This window comes from Oreochromis aureus, linkage group 3, assembly GCF_013358895.1.
Source record: "Oreochromis aureus strain Israel breed Guangdong linkage group 3, ZZ_aureus, whole genome shotgun sequence".
NCBI classification, from domain to species: Eukaryota; Metazoa; Chordata; class Actinopteri; order Cichliformes; family Cichlidae; genus Oreochromis; species Oreochromis aureus.
The window spans coordinates 20,422,864-20,443,959 of NC_052944.1; the positions used below are offsets into that span (position 1 = coordinate 20,422,864).

General features: G+C 41.7%; 1 protein-coding gene and 1 long non-coding RNA gene across 5 annotated transcripts; one reads left to right on the forward strand and one right to left on the reverse strand.

The window, feature by feature from the left end:
* Positions 1–1,908: 1,908 nt before the first annotated feature.
* LOC116310399 (phospholipid scramblase 2-like) lies at positions 1,909–17,642 on the reverse strand. Of its 4 annotated transcripts, XM_039609547.1 has the most exons (8): positions 17,617–17,642; positions 17,240–17,352; positions 16,528–16,602; positions 7,481–7,755; positions 6,134–6,167; positions 5,724–5,944; positions 3,880–4,041; positions 1,909–2,519 (listed from the first exon to the last, which is right to left on the reverse strand). In XM_039609547.1, exons 4-8 carry the CDS (start codon positions 7,718–7,720, stop codon positions 2,331–2,333), a joined length of 846 nt encoding a protein of 281 aa, XP_039465481.1. In that variant the 5' UTR covers positions 7,721–7,755; positions 16,528–16,602; positions 17,240–17,352; positions 17,617–17,642; the 3' UTR covers positions 1,909–2,330. The 4 variants fall into 4 exon arrangements, with proteins under 4 accessions (XP_039465481.1, XP_039465482.1, XP_039465480.1 ...); XM_039609548.1 differs by lacking the exon at positions 17,617–17,642 and having other exon boundaries at positions 17,240–17,555; XM_039609546.1 differs by lacking the exon at positions 17,617–17,642 and having other exon boundaries at positions 17,196–17,334.
* LOC120438947 lies at positions 17,450–20,101 on the forward strand. Its single transcript, XR_005612272.1, has 2 exons — positions 17,450–17,579; positions 19,619–20,101. It is a non-coding gene; the product is annotated as an uncharacterized LOC120438947 (long non-coding RNA).
* The last annotated feature ends 995 nt before the right edge of the window (positions 20,102–21,096 follow it).

Here is a 21,096-nt window from a genome sequence, read left to right on the forward strand (position 1 = left end):
CTGTCCCCCAGGAGTCTACACCTGTTGCAGCATAACTAAGGGAGGATTCAGGGTCACCTGGTCCAGCCCTAACTATATGCTTTAGCAAAAAGGAAAGTTTTAAGCCTTCTTAAAATCTTAAAAGTAGAGATAGTGTCTGTCTCCCGAATCCAAACTGGAAGCTGGTTCCACAGAAGAGGGGCCTGAAAACTGAAGGCTCTCCCTCCCATTCTACTTTTAGATATTCTAGGAACAACAGGTAAGCCCGCAGTGCGAGAGCAAAGTGCTCTAATGGGGAAATATGGTACTATAAGGTCATTAAGATAAGATGGGGCCTGATTATTTAAGACCTTGTATGTGAGGAGCAGGATTTTGAATTCAATTCTGGATTTAACAGGGAGCCAATGAAGAGAAGCCAAAATAGGAGAAATCTGCTCTCTCTTTCTAGTCCCTGTCAGTACTCTTGCTGCAGCATTTTGGATTAGCTGAAGACTTTTCAGTGAGTTTTTAGGACATCCTGATAATAATGAATTACAGTAGTCCAGCCTGGAAGTAATGAAAGCATGAACTAGTTTTTAATCGTCACTCTGAGACAGGATATTTCTAATTTTAGAGATGTTGCGCAAGTGGAAGAAAGCAGTCCTACATATTTGTTTAATATGTGCACTGAAGCACATATCCTGGTCAAAAATGACTCCAAGGTTCCTCACAGTGTTACTGGAGGCCAAGGTAATGCCATCCAGAGTAAGAATCTGGTTAGATACCGTATTTCTAAGATTTTCAGGGCCGAATACAATAACCTCAGTTTTATCTGAATTAAGAAGGAGAAAGTTAGAGGCCATCAAGGTCTTTAAGTTTTAAGACATTCCTGCAGTTTAACTAATTGGTGTGTGTTACCTGGCTTCATGGATAGATAGAGTTGGGTGTCATGTGCATAGCAGTGAAAATGTATACTATGTCTTTTGATGATATTGCCCAAGGGAATAATGTATAATGTAAACAAAATTGGTCCTAGCACCGAACCCTGTGGAACACCATAATTGACCTTAGTGTGTGAAGAGGACTCTCCATTTACATAAACAAATTGGAGTCTTTTAGATAGATATGATACAAACCACTGCAGCACAGTACCTGTAATACCTACGGTGTGCTCTAATCGCTCTAATAGAATATTATGGTCAACAGTATCGAACGCAGCACTGAGGTCTAGCAGGACAAGCACAGGGATGAGTCCACTGTCAGAGGCCATAAGAAGATCATTTGTAACCTTCACTAAAGCTGTTTCTGTGCTGTGATGAGCTCTGAAACCTGACTGAAACTCTTCAAATAAGCCATTCCTCTGCAGATGATCTGTTAGCTGTTTGACAACAACTCTTTCAAGAATTTTTGATATGAAAGGAAGATTACAAATTGGCTTTTAATTAGCTAAGACTGCTGGGTCTAGAGATGGCTTCTCAGTCTACAGCGCCTACTCTGTCTGGTGTATTGGCCGCATGTCACGGGTTTACGCAGCCAGCTGGACCCAAATTGGTAGCTCGGTGTGCTATGCTTCCTGGCGGTCAGCCAAGCGGCTCGTGGGCTGACCCTCCCCCCAGCTCGGCCTTTGCGTCTGACGAAGCCCTGACCAGGCTGGTGCGTAAATATGCACATTTGTATATAGTTCATTGGTACTTTCACTCTGGGATTCAGTTGCACTGTCTCCTCGCAGGGTGTCTTACAGAGTTACCCTGTACATAGTGAATATGTAACGCAGTGGAGAGATAGTCTCTCACTCAGAGAACCAAGGTTACAATGTAACCGTACAATCTCTTCATAAAGCTCGAGCAAGCACATAAAATTACTAATAATAAAAGACAAACTGGTGGTGACAAAAAAAAGAAAAAGAAATGAAATGTGAACACAAGTGCAGCAAAAGCACATTCAAAAGGATGCGTGTACAAACCCGTTTCTAAGTTTAATTTTCTTTGGTAGTGTAAAGTGTTTGCTACGAATACAGTGATGTGCTTAAAAAGAGGTGAAACATCTACAGACTGTAAAGAAACACTGAAAACTTCATTTCAGTTTTTGCATTTGGAGAGATTTCCAGCATTAAATCTAATCAAGATTTTATTCGCTCACAATGAGTTGTATGTGTATATAAACAGATTCTGGGACTGGTAACAAAATCAACAAAAAATTTTTACATGTTAAATAACAGGAAATCCCCCCCAACATTCCCTGTTTCCTCTGTTATGAAAACACATTGCTTCGCTGGTTGGCCTCTCCAACTTTCTCAAAGAACATGAAATCCTGCAAAGCAACGTCAAAAGTATTACATTTTTTTATTCAGCAACAAGCCACATATTTCAAAATCAACAATGTTCATCTAGATCGTGAGGAACGAGGAAGCAGGCGCCCATCAGCACAGCTTTCATCTTCACGTCCAAGTCCAGCGGGAACTGGATGCCAAAGTTATCCGTGTCAGAGAAGGCTTCCTTCAGAAGGCCGCTCCACTGCCTGCTGATGCGACCAATGGGTGGGCCACCATCTTTCCCCTTCAGCTGAACAACAATAAGAATACCAGCGTTCGTCAGCCACAATTGCTTTCTTAAATGCTCAAAACTGTTAACATTGCTGCTGATTTGTTTAAATTTGTTTTGCCTTCTTGCTGAGAAATATGAGCTTAATATGCAGTTAGCTCACCAGGAGATAAACCAGCTTTTTTGGTTCTGTATGAAAGGTAACAAAATCAGACCACCAGCACCACTAAGGATCATTCACTTGGTGTCGAAATAATGGGAAAAATTAGTTTCCATGAATTAGTGTTGGAAAAGTAACTGTAACTGTGTTGGAAAAGTGGGAGAAAATACTGACAAGCAAGTTCACCAACAAACAAAAAGAAGACAAAATAAAGAAAATCTCAGAGACAACGATTGTGGAAACAGATGACAAAAGTCGAGCTCTGCTGCAATCCTGGCAGATCAGCTGACCTGATCTGCTTTTTAAGCTGCTTTAGCCTGCCTACAATTGCAATTCACCTGCAAGCTGCTTTGCAACCAACCTCCACCAAAGCTCCTGTTTTTATAATTATTAACTGCCCAGTCTATTCTGTATGAAGGTGTTGCTGCTGTTCTCCCCACCTCTGCATTTTTCACATATACACATGGCAGGGTGAAAAAGTAATGACTGAAAAATGTGCATTCCCTGACAAGTTGTTAGGTTGGTTGCTGGAGGTTGATGGTAGTCAGTGTGAAATCGATTGCTAGAGACCCGTCGTTGACCAACCACTTGCATATTCCCTGATCGTATTTGCTGCAGTGCTAAGGGACAACTTTTACTTTGAAGGTGAGCAGTCTCCATTTCTGTTTTACATCACACGTTTTCAAGTTTTACTATCTCTGGGCTACGTAGTTAGAGAGTGTTTGCCAACGAGTCTTTCATGCAACTGCAACGAACTAAATAATTACAGGAAGATGGTGCAGCACCCCTCCTGCGACTAATCACAACTAGCGTCAGCCACCAACCTCCAACAACAACCACTCGAAATTTTGTCCTTGCAGCCAGTAGTTGTATCATGTCAACTCTCAAGTAATGTGTGCAGGATGTCATGTGGGAAACCTGAAAGTGAGACTAATGGGAGCATTTAATTTTTTCAGGGCACAGGCTGAATAGTAGCCTGACTTCGAGGTGTACATTCATATTTTAGGGACAGATAAGAGTCGCATCAACCTTTTCATTAAACTCTACAATGAAGTGAATAGAAAGTGTTTTCCAAAACTATCAACTATTCCTTTGAGTTTATTAAAAACATCATCAACATCTCTGCGACTGCCACCAATCTGTAACAAATCACTGTTGGCTGATGGATGAAATCTACTTAAAGTTCAGTTTCCCCCACAAACAAAGATCCTCTGAGCTCACCTCAAAGTTGAGATCTTCACAGCAGTTGCAGGCAAAGTAGGGCCCCTCCAGTCTCATGAGTGTCTCCTTGTTTGCTCCCTGGATGGAAAACGTTGGCAGGAAAGGGTGCCAGTCCTGTTTGATGTACCCTATGGTGGTCCCAGGTGGAGCCTGGACCTCCATCTGTTGGTCACATAGTTAGTTAGACACATAGTGGCTCTGCACAAAATTAGAAAATTATTTCACAGAGCTTAGTTTGCTCTCTTTCCTGGACACTGACAGCTATAAATATAACGTCAGACGGTTGCACAGTGTCACGCTGGACAGCAGGAATGATAAGTGAGGCTGACTGCTTGATTGTTAAACCATATAAACAAAGGGAATGCATCTCACATGGTTCCTCTCTGAGTAAACAGAGAGCTGCAGTATGAGTGCATATCTGCTTGGATTCGTGCCAGTGGGAACGGGCGAAGAGAAAAAGGTCTCAGTGGACGGATGGCAAAGGATCAGGGTTTCTAGCAGATAGTTTGGACAGACAAAGGGTCATTCATGGTCTTAACAAACCCCTGCCTGAGCAGAGTGGCACACAAAGGCACTGAAACACCAGTCAGCAGCAACCACTCGGCAACAGTAACAGTAACAGTAAAGGTAAAAGTATGAGCCGCTGGCACTGTGAGGCTGCAGGTTGTTATGAAGAACTAAGAACTGATAGGCCTCTGTAAGGTTTTCTTCCAGTCCGGCTCCAAGTAGCAGTATCAAATGTCAGTTATATGCACTATAATGTGCACTACAAAAAGTAAAAAAATAAAATATCACATGGCACACCTAAAGGGAGTGCACAGAACAAGGTGCTAAACACACTGACAATTTAATAACCAAAGTCTGTTGATAATAAATTTGAATTTGATGTTCTAAACAGGCTATAGAACAGTGTATGATGGGTGATCAGAGAGCTCTTGAATCAAAAGCCTTCCCTGATTCTAAGTTTGGCCTTAACACCATCTTCTTGAGCATGCCTGGATGGACCACGGTTAGTAGCTGTTAATATTTTGATTGCTCTCTGGAAGCCTCGTTATAAGTGCTTACATTGTGCACTGATGATGATACAGGCAGGGTCTGCAGCGACTATCAATGCAGAGAACATTAATCTGCATGCAGTTGTTTCCAGCACAGAGCACACTGATAACTCAGAGCAATTTCTTTGGTCACCTGGACCAATCAGCAGTAAATCACTAAATCACCACTTCCCATCCCGAACAAAAATTATTTTAAAAATCAAATTTTCAGTATTTTGACACACTGGAGGAGATCCAGCACGGTTTAGACATGCAGGAAAATCAGATTTGTATAGCAGCTCCACTAAAAACATGTCTGATAAGTAGAAGTAAATCCTGAACAGCAGATGAGCTGTCATGAGTATAAGCCTCACAGAATAAACTACAGAGCACGTTTCTCTTAAAATCTTCAGATTTTTCTTTTAATTTCTGCATTACATAAAAAAATGTCATTTATTTGTCTTTATCTGATCTAACTTTTGCATCTATCTTTATTTAATCAAAAAAGTGGTTAGGTATGGCTTATAACATAAACTATGAACCGAGTGCTACAGAAAGTAAAGAGTTTATTCTTCCCTATCAGAGTCTCTTCAGATATTTACTATAGCTAAACATTAACCAGCACATCTAGGTCAAATACAATAGTCCAGATATGATGGATGAGTACTCAGATTTGACACCAAAAATGCTTTTGACCGGGAACAATATTGGTCTAGGTGTGGTAAATGAACATAATATGACTCCATTAACCTCTTTCAACACTTGCCAAGTCACTTCTACTCAAACACAGAAACATTAGAGTGGACAGACCTCTTGCAGGCAGCAGGGACAGCAGCAGGAGACGCAGCGGAAAGGCCTGATGAGACGGATGACCTCCCTGTCCATGTTGTCTTTGATTGTCATGTCAAAGCTGCGCAGAGAGCCACAACAGTTCCTGGTGCAGCAGTCACTCTTCTCTTTGGCCTTGTAGATCTTTTGACCCAGAATGTTTTTTATTTCATACTGTCTGTTTTTCTCAAAACCGGTGAATGCTGGGCGTGGTTGGGAGAAGAGAAGGGAAAACAGTGAGCAATGAAGTAACGATAAGTAAGGAATTTCAAGGGCAGACATCATTTTTCTTCCATTCGTATTTATCTTGAGAGGCTTTAAACCTCACACACAGCTGCTTATGAGCTGATGAAGGATTAAATATTCTGTGTTGAACAAGATGCGCGCCTCACCTTCGACATTCTGATGGATCAGGATCTGGTCAATCTAAAGCCAAAGGAGAGAAAGCAAACTGAAAATGAGGCAACTCTGTGGCACATCCTGCAGTTTGAAAGTGTCTTCTTTATAAGAACAATTAAAAGCACATATCAGGCATTCACAATGCAAAAGACCTTCCCAGATAAACATTCATTCTTTAACGTCTTGATGCATTCTCAATCATCCAGGAAAGTAAATCTCCAAAAGTTGATTCTGTTCATCTGGACGTAGCGTTTTGTGGGAGAAAGCGTTTGTCACTCATCAAGTGACTTCTTCAGTCTCAGCTGACTGCAGTCTTCCCCAATCTTATAAACAGTACATTTGCATAACGACTGAAACCAGCCCACTGAAGGAACAATGGGCTGTGAGGTCAGTTCCTTAATCATAATTATGCAAATTCTCATGACCATTGATCAACAACCACTGACCAAAACCCACTGATCAAAGACCACTGATCAATTGCCATGAGTACCATTCACAGAGAGTTGGGGAATGGCTGCAATCAGTGATTGTTGATCAATGGTCATGAGAATTTGCATAATTATGATTAAGGAACTGACCTCACAGCCCATTGTTCCTTCAGTGGGCTGGTTTCAGTCGTTATGCAAATGTACTGTTTATAAGATTGGGGAAGACTGCAGTCAGCTGAGACTGAAGAAGTCACTTGGATGAGTGATGAAACGTTTCTCCCACAAAACGCTACGTCCAGATGAACAGAATCAACTTTTGGAGATTCATTCTTTAAGCCACAGAGTATTTCAGCTCCATCAGACTCTGTTAGTTAAACAAAAGTTAAACAAAAATACCTTCTTTTTCTTTGTCTGGAAAGCCAATCAAGCACTAACGTGTATAAAATGGGAGGTGTTTCCTTTAATATCTGCACAAAGAAATCCCATAGAAGGATTTTTTAAGAGAACAATGTCGAATGTGATCTTTAACAGGGTTCAAAAGGCCAACGGGAAAGACCTCACCTATTGTTTTTAAAAGGAAACTGACGTCACAAATTTCCAAATCCAAAATGAGAGTAATGACCACCAGAAAGTGCAGCAAACTACAAGTCTTTCAATGATGAGCCAATAACAGAACTAGAAACCGCTACTTTAACTCACTACAGTCTTAAACGTGTGACCTTTTCTCTTACAACAGATCGAGGAACTGTATCAGGTTACGCCCACGGCCAGCAGCTTTTCAGGTTCATACAAAATCATACAAAAGAGTGCATTCAGATCATAATTGTGACTCCAAAAGCTGCTGGACAGGACGGCGTATAAAAGAAAACAAAAAAAAAAAAACTGTGGTGCTTTAACCTATCTCTGCCCTACCTGTGTGAGGTACTCGAGTCCAGGTGGGACACCAACAGCGACTGCTGGAACTCCAGGAGCTGGGGAGATCCCTCCTGGTGGGCCACCGTATTCAGGGCCTGGAGCTGGCCCTACGGGTCCTGGCTGGTACATGACCGCAGGTTGTCCTGAATAGCCCATGATGAAGCCCGGTGTGGGGGCTTGACTGGGGTGTCCATATCCAGGAGGAACTGGATAGGGTCCTCCGCCGGGCTGAGACATGGGATAGGGTGGCTGGTTTGGAGCACCTGGGTAAACTGGAGGGAAATCTTTTCAGATATACAGACAGTTTGATTTGACTGAATTTGAATATATGAGCTCAGTTGTTGCTGTAAAAACTTGAGAAAGTAGATCTCAATTTTTACCATGGCACAAATGAGAAATACAAGGGAAAAAGCCATACAATGTAAGAGAGCACAAAAAACTCAAACAAACCATCAACTCTGAGTATGAATGAGAATATAAATATACACTGTAGCATCCCTGGCTGAATGATGGTCTCTTATACTGATGCTTCACAGAGGTTTTATTGGAAAAGTTTTTATTGAAACATTCAGTGAAGACACCGTAAGAGCTAGGAGCAAAACAAAACCAACAATATTAATACCATAACATCAAAAGAAACAAATTTCTCCTGCTCACATATAGCATATACATTAATATTTACATCACTCAATTCATTATATCACCTCACTAACTTACAACTACACATAAAGGTCACGGTCAAGGTTAACAACACATTAACTCTATTAAACGACATTTTGATTGCACGTAACTTATTCCGTTAAAGGAAACATTAACAAACCTTGTACCACTGTCAGCTACTAATTGGCAAAGGAAACGTACATATTTTTCACTTTAAGGCACACTATTTATTGTATCCTAAAACAAACGTTACTAACAAGCCCTTTAATGGTTTTGCGCCAGTTTCCTGTTTCAAAATAAAAGCATGGATTTCAAAATAAAACCGGAGTACCTTTAAAACAAACGTAAAAAATTTTACCAAATTTAAAGGTCATTTACACTCCCACCAAATCATGAATGTTTTAACAAAAGGGAGAACCATAACACGAATGATTTTTAAAAACAAATGACCTTAACCACAAGGCCTTTTACATAACGAAAATAAAGATTTATCCATGCATGAGCCCGCAGGTAATGTCCACAAGTCTTCATACAATAAAGGATATAGTCGTTGTCTTAGACAGCCTCTAAAAGCAAGATCAGTTTCTGAATGGGCCGTTCAACAATAGATGGGTTGCCAGAACATTGACCCTCCCTTTTCATTTTCTGGTCTCCAAGACGAATTTTAACTTTCCTCACAAGTCCATCTTTATCAGCGACTGTTTCTTCAACTCTGGCTAATCTCCATTCGTTCCGTGGCAGATCATCCATCCTTTCGATGACTATGTCACCAACTTTCAGATTCCTTCTAGAAATATGCCAACGTTGTCTAGTGGCAATATTAGAGAGATACTCTCTTCTCCAGCGGTTCCAGAATTGCTCTGCTAGATACTGGATATGACGCCATCTCTTACGAGCATACATGTCTTCTCTGATGAACATCCCCGGAGGTGGTAAGGCTCCAGTGGGTTTCATAGTGAGTAGGTGATTAGGAGTCAGCGGTTCTGGACCATTTGGATCATTCGGGTTATCCACAGTGAGTGGACGGCTGTTCACAATAGACATTGCCTCGTAAAACAATGTCCTCAAACAGGCATCATCTAATCTTCCAGGTGAGAGTGAAAGAGTGGACCGAAGTACATTTCTTACTGTTCTGATCTGTCTCTCCCAGACACCTCCAACATGGCTTGAATGGGGAGCATTCATAATGAAGTCGCACTGCCTCTCAGCCAAGAATGCAGTCAGACGACTGACATCCATTTGTTTCAGCGCATTATACATGTCATTCTTAGCTCCAACAAAATTGCTTCCTTGGTCACATCTTATTTGTCGTACTGCTCCTCTTATGGAAACAAAACATCGGAGGCCATTAATGAAGGCATCTGCTGACATATCATTCACCATTTCAATGTGAATTGCTCTACAACAAAGGCATGTGAAAAGCAGACCATAACGTTTATTCACCTTACGCCCTTGCTTTGTAAAAAATGGCCCAAAACAGTCCATTCCGCAATAAGTGAAAGGTGGAGATGGATCCACCCGCTCAGATGGCAGGTCTGCCATTCGATGCTCCTCCACTGATCCCCTGAGTTTCCTGCATTTGACACACTGATGCACATAAGATGCAACAGCTCTGTTCATTCCTGGGATCCAGTATCCATTTGATCTGATCTCGTTGATGGTTATACCCCTTCCTTGGTGTTTAACCTGTTCATGATGATGAGCTATTATCATCCTCGTTATGTGGTGGTCCTTTGGAATGATCATTGGATGTTTCTGAGAGGCAGGGAGACATGCATTTTTCAGTCTTCCTCCCACCTTGAGGATTTCATCTTTGTCAAGAAAGGCATCCAATCGAAACAGTTTACTCTGGTGTGAAAGTTGTAAGCCATTACTAAGTAGCTGGATCTCATCTGGATACACTCCTCTCTGTAAATCTCTTATAATGATGCGCTGTGCATCCTCTCGCTCCTGAACTGTGCTGTGACTTGTTGACTTGTCACTCTTGGCTCGGCGAAGAAGTCGTGCAACAGCTTGTTTGACCTTACACCATGAAGAAAACTTTGACAAGCGGTCTGAAAGAGTCACTTGTTCTGCAGACTCCAAATTTAGTGCTTGAACCCTTTTAACTTCAGGGTCCCCAACTGGGATTTCTGGGATTACCTCTACCTCTGGTGATACCTCTTTCTCCCATAAGAACTTGGATCCAGTAAACCAGTTCGATGTCAGAAGCTTGCTTGCACTAGAACCTCTTGATGCAAGGTCTGCAGGATTCTTGTTAGTAGAAACATATCGCCACTGCTGAGGAGTTGTACTGAGATGTATTTTCTGAATCCTATTTGATACAAATGTGTGGAAGCGACGTGCCTCGTTGTTAATGTACCCCAGTACAACCTTGGAGTCTGTCCAGAGGTATTCATCAATCCCTGAAATTCCCCGTTCTTCCTTTAGAGTATTGCTTGCTGCAACTGATACAACAGCAGCAGTCAGTTCTAAACTGGGGATGGTCACAGCTTTGATTGGAGCAACTCTGGACTTTGCCATAATCAGAGCACAATGAACAGTTCCATTTTCATTCACATGTCTCAAATATCAGCACTGGCCATAACCATACGTCCTTGCATCAGAGAAGTGATGTAGCTCTCTCTTTGTGACCTTTCCAAAGTCAGCTGGTACATAGCATCGGGGTATGGTGATTTTATCCAAATTTGCCAGATCACTCTTCCAGGATCTCCAGACTGGTTGCAGTTTACTGATGAGTGGGTCATCCCAACCTGTACCATGCCTACACATTTCTTGAAGAACCCTTTTCCCAGTTAGCAGGAAAGGAGCAATAAGCCCAAGTGGGTCGTAAAGAGAGGCAACAGTGGATAGTATACCACGGCTGGTTTCTGGTTGGTCCTTCAAACGGGTATGGAACCTGAAACTGTCTGACTCAATGTGCCAGTGGATTCCTAAGGCTCTTTCCAGCGATGAATCACTAAAGGCAAGATCAAGAGCCTTTACTTCAGTGGCACGCTCAGATGGTGCTATACTCTCAAGCACCTTTGCATTGTTACACACAAATTTGTGTAGTCGCAGACCACCCATAGCACAGAGCCTTTGCGCTTCTTTTGCGAGCTGAATAGCCTCATCTACATCTGCTATGCTTGTGACACCATCATCCACATAGAAGTCCCTCATAATGAATTGGGAGCCCAGAGGAAACAGGCTCTCGTTCTCCTTAGCGAGATGTTTCAACCCATAGTTGGCACATCCCGGTGAAGATGCAGCACCAAAAAGGTGAACTTTCATACGGAATTCCTGCGGCTCCACACTGAAGTTTCCATCCTTCCACCACAGGAAACGTAGGTAGTCTCTATCCGCTTCGCGCACATGAAACTGATGAAACATCCTTTTGATGTCGCACATCAGAGCAACATGGTTCTGTCGAAATCTGATAAGAACACCAGTTTGAGTATTTGTCAAATCTGGGCCCGACAGGAGATGATCATTTAGGCAAGTTCCCTTGTACTTAGCCGAGCAATCAAAAAGCACTCTGAGCTTCTCTTGTTTTTTGGAATGATAAACTCCGTGGTGTGGAATATACCATGTTTCACCTTCCTTCTCTTCACAGAGAACTTCTTCAGCATCATTGTTTTTAATTACCTCATTCAAAAACGTTATGTAGTGAGTCTTGTAGTTCTTGTTGTTCAGCAGCTTTCGTTTGAGATGGTTGAGCCAGATGATAGCTAACTGCTTGTTGTTGGGAAGGTAGGGTCTCTCTTTAAAAGGGAGAGGTATCTCATAGTGACCATGGGCGTTCATGTAAATGCTTTCCTTTAGCATATTCAGGAAGAGGATGTCATCTTGAGACACTGTTCTGCTGTCCTTGCTGATGTCCTTAAAGTCAGACTCAAGTACTTTAATGGCATCGGATGGTGTCACTGGAGGAAGCTCTTTGACAGTTACTCTATGGCATATGTTGGCGACAGGAGGAGATTCAAGGTGAGGTGGTGAGCAGCCTATGATGCTCCATCCTAGGTCTGTGCGGCCTGTGAGCAGTTATAGCCTATTAGAAGACCAACTTCACAGTCTAAATGTGGCGGAATGTCATCTGCTATTGCTTTGAGATGATTCCAATGCCTCGCCGTTTCACTGGTAGGAATGTGCCTTCGATTCACTGAGATTGTGGAGGTATAGCCACGCACTCTGAGACCTGAGACTCTTTCACTGTGTGTTACTGTGTCCTTTCCGATCATGGCGGTTAGCTTTAGCCTTACAGGATAGGTCTTGGTTGTCAAGCTACGACTAACATCTTCATCAATAAACACAGTGTCACTCTGGGTGTCGAGCAGAGCATAGACAAGCCTTTCTATTCCTGGGTTGTTGGAAGAGGAAACCCAGACTGGCAAAATCATGGATGTAGTCGTAGATGTGTGCTCAGTCTCTGTATTGAGAGACAATGTCATAGCTGCTTCATCTGTGTTCTGATTAGGGGCTAACACAGGATTCATGTTGGAATATCTGTCGTCATGAAGGCAAGTTGGGTGTCGTCCCTTACAGATATCACATAAGTGTCTGTGGCGGCAGTCTTTAACATTATGGCCTGGTTTCAGACAACCATAGCAGAGTTTGTTTTCCCTTACATACTTTCTTTTCTCTTCCAGAGGCGTTCCTTTAAACTCTGGACAACTATGTAGGCGGTGTTTGTTATCATGACAGAACGTACAAGGGGGCTTTAAGCTTGTCTTGGATGGTACATTCTTCTCATTCTCTGTAAGTGTCTGTGTATGGAGAACAGTAGATTTATTTTTCCTTTCTTTCAGATGATGTTTCTCTGCAGGTAAGTCTGATAAACGTAATGCATGGAGGGAAGTTACTGGGTTACAGGCAATCTCTGCTTCTAATGACATGAAGTTGAGAAAGTCCTGAAAGGCTCGAAATTCCCGTCTGTCCTTCATAAACTGGGTCACCTTGCGGTTCCACCTTGAAGCTGCCCACTCAGGTAACTTTTGGACCAGCTTTTGGTTCTCTTCACAGTCATTCAGAATGTCCAGCCCTTTAATATGAGGCATGGCTTGCTGACATGCATGTAGGAAGTCGGCGAATGCTCTGAGTTGTTCTGCATCCTTTGAGTGGATCTTTGGCCAGCTAGCTAGTTTTTCTCTGAAAGCTCTCTGCAAGACGAATGGTTGACCGTACTTGCTATTAAGGCGATCCCATGCATCCTTATACGCTTCATCATCCTCCCTGTAAAAGATACCATCAAGTGTCTTTCGTGCAGGGCCTCCCACATATCTTCTCAAATAATGCAGTTTGTCAGCTGAACATATGTTCCTTTTATCTATGAGGGATATGAATGAAGATTTCCATTCAATGAACTGGATTGGGTCGCCGGTGAATACAGGTGGCTCTGGCATTGGAAGTCTGTTCATGGCTATGCTGTCTTGTACTGCTTGAGCTAAGTGGGACACATCTGTCTGTGGAGGTGAAGCTGGAAATCTTGTGAGATGCTGAACTGGGGCCGGAGACACAGCTTGATGTGGGTGCATATGTTCCTGGTTCCTTAGTTTGCTGTTAGCAGAGCACAAGCTGCCCTCCTGCATTACTTCTTGGTTGTAAATTGACAATCTTGCTCGTGCTGCTCTTATATCCTTTTCAGCTCTTAGTCTTTCTAGTTCATGTTTTTGAGCTTCAAGATCCCTTTTCTGTTGCTCTACTAAGAGCTGGATCCTTTCTTTTTGTTTTCCTTCCGCCAATAACAACTCATATTCCGCTTCCTTTGCTGCTAATTCTGCTGCAGCATCTGCTCTTTTTACTGCGACAATGGAGTCTATAGTGTGTTGACTTGGAGGTGAAACTGTGGATCCATATATGGAATGAGCATAGTCTCTGTTAAGGAGCTCACGAAGGCGTTCTTTGACTGCTTCACTATCATAGTCTTCGTCTAAGCCTGATATTCTTTCATATGCAATTTTAATAATGTCCTTTGTTACGGCCTCACATGCATCAACACGACGTCTCGTTTCACTGGATGGTGTGAGGTGATCTCTGATTTGTACATAAATGTCTGTAACATCATTCATGTATTTCTCTAAGATATCAATGAGAGCTGCGATTTCACTCTCTGGAATGTCTAGCTTTAGCTGATGTCTTGCCTTACGTGCCTGGATCTTCCACTGATCATAAAGGTGCATGAGCCGCTTCTCCTTTTTGTGTGCCTCCTCTCTCTGAAATGCAAGCATCTTCTCCGTGGGATTTCTTGGGCGATCAGATCTGCGAAGTTCCTCATCCTTGCTTGCTTGACAGATGTCCTTTATCTGATCTGAGCCTTCTGCTTCTGCAGTTAATATCTGAGATGCTTCCATTTTGAGCGAGTGTCACATTTAGACCATCACCATGAATCCCTCTTCTCTCATCATAGACTTTGGCAGTCAGGTGAAACTCGTGAGGCTGAAGCTCTTACTGTAGCATCCCTGGCTGAATGATGGTCTCTTATACTGATGCTTCACAGAGGTTTTATTGGAAAAGTTTTTATTGAAACATTCAGTGAAGACACCCATAGCTGGACTGGCCATCGGGCATACTGGGCATTTGCCCGGTGGGCCGATGGTGATTTTTCGTTTTTATGTTGTTGTTTTTTTGTTTTTTGTTTTTTCCTGTAACGGTATAAACACTGAAAGGTGGTGGATTGGCCAGATGCTGGGAGATGTGTAAAAATAACTCAATTGTTTGGTGGTGGCTATTGCAGAGCTTCCACAGATTCAGTAATATTAGCAAGTGGTGGAGGCCAGCAGATGCAAAACGCTGGCAGGTGGATGACAGAAACGCAGAAGGAGCAGAGACCTGAGGCGGTGAACTGAACTTCAGGTAAGAAGTTATGACCTGCAGTCTATCTGGGTCAGATATAAACCAAGTTTAGGTGGAGTTTATTTTCGTTGTGCTGACTTTTTACAGTCAGTTACAATAACTCGTACTGCTTACTAGCTAGCATGACGGAGTTTATATACTGCTGGGCAGGTGCTATGATATTATTGATGTTGAACTTGTTTTATTTTATTTTATTTATAAGGTTAGTTATTAGAGTCTCCAACCGTCCTGTAAAAAACGGAATCTTCTCGTATTCAGAGTAAATATTGCGTGTTTTGTACTGAGGTGAAAAGGAACACAGTTTGTCCCAGACTTCAGCTACAATGAAAAAGACACAAAGCTGGAATTATTCTGTGTCTTTGCTGCACAGCTGCCTCTTCTTCTCCCATTCTCTCCCCCTCCCTCTCCTGTTTCTACTTCAATCATGAAACTGATCAATGATCAGCTGATCGGCTTTTCTCTCTTGTTTATTTATCGCCCACTTTGCGTCAGAAACAGGAAACTGGATGTCGCGCTAAACAACAGCAGCACATTTAAGCTTAAACAGCTGTTGTTAGAATTTATTTAATATTAGTTTCTAGTATCAGCTGATGTTTGCTGGAGCCACAGCTGTAAAAGCTGCTGGTCATGATATCGGTTTGGATATCTGGTGAGAGGGAAACATGCAGATGAAACCAGGAGATGTCCTTACTGAATCATCAGAGCTGAACAGGTGATGGAGAAACAGGTTTACCTTTTAGGTGACATGAATGGGTTGAAGGGAAGTTATGAACTGTTTCTGAGAGACAAATAACACCAGGATCCTTTTCTATGTAGCTGACAGCTGGTAACTGTGCAGGGGCGGGTCTAGCAAAGTGTTGCCAGGGGGCCAGGTAGGGCATTAACAGGGAGAGGGGGGCACAAAGAAATACTTTTCTTTCTTATTCTCATTTAAAATGTCTCGCTTTTAACAAAAAATTATCTGAATCTTACAACAAACATTTTCATCTGATGTAAAATATATAGAAATCCATTATTGTACATAGTAATTTTTTTAGGGTCCCATCATAATTTCTTCAGAAGTAGCTAAGTACTGTATATGATGCCAGTATTTTCCCACATTTTCTAGATTCTGTACCAGTACTGTGTGTAAAATGCCATCAAAAAGTCAATTAAGTTTTATTCTTTCTCACCTGTCTTTCTGTCTCCTTTCACTTTTTAAAGGTTGCCATGTTAGAAAAAATATTTTGCCCTGCCATGCTGTTTATTGATGTGGCAAATGAATGGTTTATGAAAATATATCTAAATCTGTCATCAGTAATCAGTAATGATCATGTCTCACCTCTAGTCTTCTCTGTCTTAATTTCAGGTTTTCACCATGTGTTGTAGATAGTTCAGGAGGTTAACTCGACCAAGCAGTCTACTTTCGGGTACTGTTTAGAATACCAGAATAGGGAGGATGGTGTAGGTTTAAGTTTATTAGACTGATACATATATACCAACAAGACAGTGTACATCACTGTGACAACAGTGTTTGTTTTCATTCAAAGGATTTATGGTTTTTCCTATAATACCTGGTGGGCCGGTCTCTAGTCAAAATGCCCGGGCCGATTTTTTGTCCCAGTCCAGCCCTGAAGACACCGTAAGAGCTAGGAGCAAAACAAAACCAACAATATTAATACCATAACATCAAAAGAAACAAATTTCTCCTGCTCACATATAGCATATACATCAAATTTACATCACTCAATTCATTATATCACCTCACTAACTTACAACTACACATAAAGGTCACGGTCAAGGTTAACAACACATTAACTCTATTAAACGACATTTTGATTGCACGTAACTTGTTCCGTTAAAGGAAACATTAACTAACCTTGTGCCACTGTCAACCAGGTACTAATTGGCAAAGGAAACGTACATATTTTTCACTTTAAGGCACACTATTTATTGTATCCTAAAACAAACGTTACTAACAAGCCCTTTAATGGTTTTGCGCCAGTTTCCTGTTTCAAAATAAAAGCATGGATTTCAAAATAAAACCGAAGTACCTTTAAAACAAACGTAAAATTTTTTACCAAATTTAAAGGTCATTTACATACACACATTAAAATTACGCTAAAAATTACGATTATAAATATATATATATATATATATATATATATATATATATATATATACACACACATATATATACACACATATATATATATATATACATATACATAAACACTCTTACTTCTTAATATTTTCTTCCAAAGAAAACAGGAAAACAAAAGTCACCATAAATGTGAAATCTTGTCACTTAACAGGAGCAGACACGGTGAAGAGCTTTTCTGGGTGGAGGAAGAAAAAGGTCAAACTTCCCGATGCAATCCCACGGTTTCTATGGGAAACTAAAAGGATACAGGGAAGAAGAAGAGAAAAAAGAGGAGGGGTGGGTGTAACAGAAAAAAGCTTCTTCAGTTCTAAGAGCAAATCTTGGACTCCCCACTATTTCCTCTTAGAAATGATGAAGCTTCTCAGATGAGGTGAAACATCTTCAAGAAATTTAAAGAAGTCCAGATGCTTTTCTTTCCAAGCTCCTTAGACTAAGAAAAAAAAACACTCGAGCACTGATAAGGTGAGGAACAGCACACACTCACACAAAAATATCTCACCTCTCTGGCTGTTTCCCCTGAAGTGAAAGCGACAAGAAATGAAACTTAAGTGGGGGAAAACAGAGGTTTGCTGTCATCTTCCTCTAACCCGTTAGCTGCAGCTCTGCTGTTAGCCTCTCATGCTTTCACTTCTCTGTAGTCTCCTCCCCCTTTCCAGGATGTTAAGGCTAAGGCTTTGGTGGGTCATTGAGCTGTAAAAATGAGGGGTTTTGTGCACTGGGCAGAAAGAGGAGACTGATGTTACCAGGGACGTTTAAACTTGTTAAGGCTGGCTGCAGCTGCGGGAGGAAGTCAAGAAGGAGGGGTGCGATCTGTGAAACACTGGGGCAGCTTCGACCACCAGGTGGCGCCAAAATGCCAGAAATCACAGCCACCTCCTCCTGCTCCTCCTCAGGAACCACAAAGACTACAGTAAATACACATAGAGTGTACTGTGACACTTTTTGATTATACAACGCTGAAGTTAAAGAAGAGTAAAAAGTCAGACTGATATTGTATAAGAGATTAGTAATAATTTTGTGAAACACCTGTAGGGAAACAAGGGCTCACCTGAAAAACATTTTATGTCCCAAAAAAAAATCAAAGGTCAACTTCACAATGACACATTTGTTGTGCAAAAGTCCTTTACTGGCTATTACTGAATCATAGACAGTATAAAACATGGGCGTAGCTTCCGCTTTGGAAAAATGAAGCCAATGTGGAAGTGTCTCAAATGATCTGCATTATATCTGAAGGCCAACAGATGACAATAGCTGTGGTTGCAAAAAGACTTCATATAGAAGGGTATGGGGACACAGTTTCCTGTCAGCAAAAACTTTGTCATTAAAGGGTCATACTGAATAAAAATTGTGCCTTGTTCAAATTATATTTAAAAACAGAGGATTATCTGTGGTATAAAACCGCACGTTCATTAGCTAATTTATCAATCACAGGTTACCCACATTACCATTAGGCAATGGTTTTGCAACTGCCCTTCCTCACCACATCAGCTTTTCTGCAATGAAGATGATGACAGGATAAACCAACAAATGACATCATGCTGTCTAGATCTTCTGGTACCCAGTGCGAGTTGAACAGCAACTAAAAAATTAAAAAAGAATATTAAAAATCCCGGTTGCATGCACCTGTTTTTGAAGCTAATGATAAAATACAAGCCAAAGGAATCCAGTTTATACTTGTAAAATATAAATGGCTATCTAGGGAACTCAAAACAGTATATGTACGATATAAAAAAAGTCATAATGTTAACATATACTGCCTATTCAACATGCACATAAATAGTCACAATACTCAAAATATGCACATTAATACAGCACAAGAAGTCTTGTTTTGTTTTGTGCCCTTTGTTAGCAGGAGATAAAGGCAGGTGGTATATTTCTAACTCATGATATGAATTTTGCAGAGGGTCTCTGAGTTAAAAGCTCGGGACCATTATTGTTTTAGTTAAGTTACGTTATTTAAATCAACACTAACTATGGCAATAAAAAACAGAGGTCATTAGCCAGTGGTTCTGCAACCACCCTTCCTCATCACATCAGCTTTTTTGCAACCAAGATGGTGACAGCATAAATGCTCATCTCAAGACTACAAAAGAGGAATTCAGAAACCAACAGATTGGTACAATAAATGGGGCACAAAAGTAGGTAACTCGGCCCATACATATTTTTGTATTATGGCAGCTATTTATCGCCTGGTTTGTGCACTTAATGCTAGGATGTCACAGGGCAGTAGAGGTGAGTTTAATATGTAACCAACAGTGAATCTGTGTCCAGATCAGCCCTAACAGGGTATCCAGCTGTGCTTTACAGGTTTGTTCATGCATGTTAAAGCAATACTTATTAACTATAAACTTACTATCAAGTAGTTAAAGAGAGGAAATCTGCAGTCTGTGCACATGTTACATGCTGCTTACGGTAAACTGCTGCTTATGTTTGTGCTGCTTCCATACCCACAGTGGGGGGGTTTCTCCTTCTGAGCTTCCTCCTCTTGTTTCTCTCTGCAGATGGAGCAGCTGTACTCGCTGAGCCTCTGCTCCAGAGAGGACTGCGTCAAGATCCTCGTCAAATACCAGTGGAACCTGCAGATGGCCAGCCGCTATCTAATCCGACTGACTGCCAGCGACAGGGCCAGCCCACCTGAGAGGGATCGGTCTCTGATCAGCCCGGAAAGAAGGGTCTAAAGAGATTTGAGGCGGCCACTGTGGCTGACTTTTTCCACACCATCCTGGTGTAACAGTGACACACTCCAACACTTGGAGCCCCTCGACTACAGGAGCGCTCCCGTGCACATGGAAGTAGAAAAATGAAGGTGGACAAAGACAAAACTGACTAATATTTTTGAAACAACTTAGAAGAAAGATGTGACAAGATGACATGATGTGGTTTTATATAGCACGTCTTTTGCACATAGGTTTTCTATTTTAATACATTTGTACATACTGTAGGAAAAACTTTGTTAAATAAAACTGATCTCTAGTGTGTAAAAATGTGTATGTTGCATCCATTTCCTGTTTTATAGCAAAGTCTTTTTTAGTATTATTGCTAAGATTGCAATAGCAGGTATAATATTAGGTGATTATGCGTGAAAACAAACTGCAAAGCAATGCGTCAGTGTTCCTGAGGGATGGATGGACATGTGCACAACGACATGTGAGTGCACAGCTTAAATCAACCGTACATGCTTTGGTTAGTTATCCTAGAGAGTTCTGGCCACTCAACATATACATATATATTTATGCATGTGTAACAAACGGGGGAACTAAAGCAGTCGCGCCAGAATGTCATGCTAAAAAGAAAGATTCTTTAAAATGCAAGGGGGAGCAAGCGAGTCAGATACCACGGGCACAGAGATGAAGCAGGTCTAGTCAGAAACAGTTTATTACTAGACCAGGGAGCACAAATAAAAACACCATTAATATGTACGTAGTAAAACGTTGTCAATCTACTAAAACTAAATAAAACAATTCTAAAACCCGTAAAACTACCATTTTCTACATTCACTAAAAAAAACCCTGCTAATAATTATGCCACATGTTCATTATGGGTCCATCAGCAGGCCAGGAATTCCTTCTTTAGAGCAGAGTCCACGCCAGCCTCGTCTTCGGTAGACAAGAAAGAGCCTCCCATCTTCTTGTCCTTCCACTGGCCCATCACTTCCCAGCCCGGCTTGCGTTCTGCACCCGAATCCATCATGCGACCACCGCCACAGCTCCCCTTGCGTCGGTGTCCTGAAAAAAAAACAAATAGGGGCCAGAACAATGGTCCCAGAAGCAGCCCTGGCTCATGGCCATGGCGGTCCCAATCCAGCTGCACCCAGTAAACAACAGTAGAGACCCTACTCACAAATGCAGGTAAACCTCTGCACTGCTGCCAATCACACGCGTTGTCTCCTACTGTTGCCGTTCCATGAGGTCAGGACTGGGTCACCGTGTCACGCTGGCCATCTAGCATTCACCTTCCAGTCTGGGGTCTCTCCCCTTCA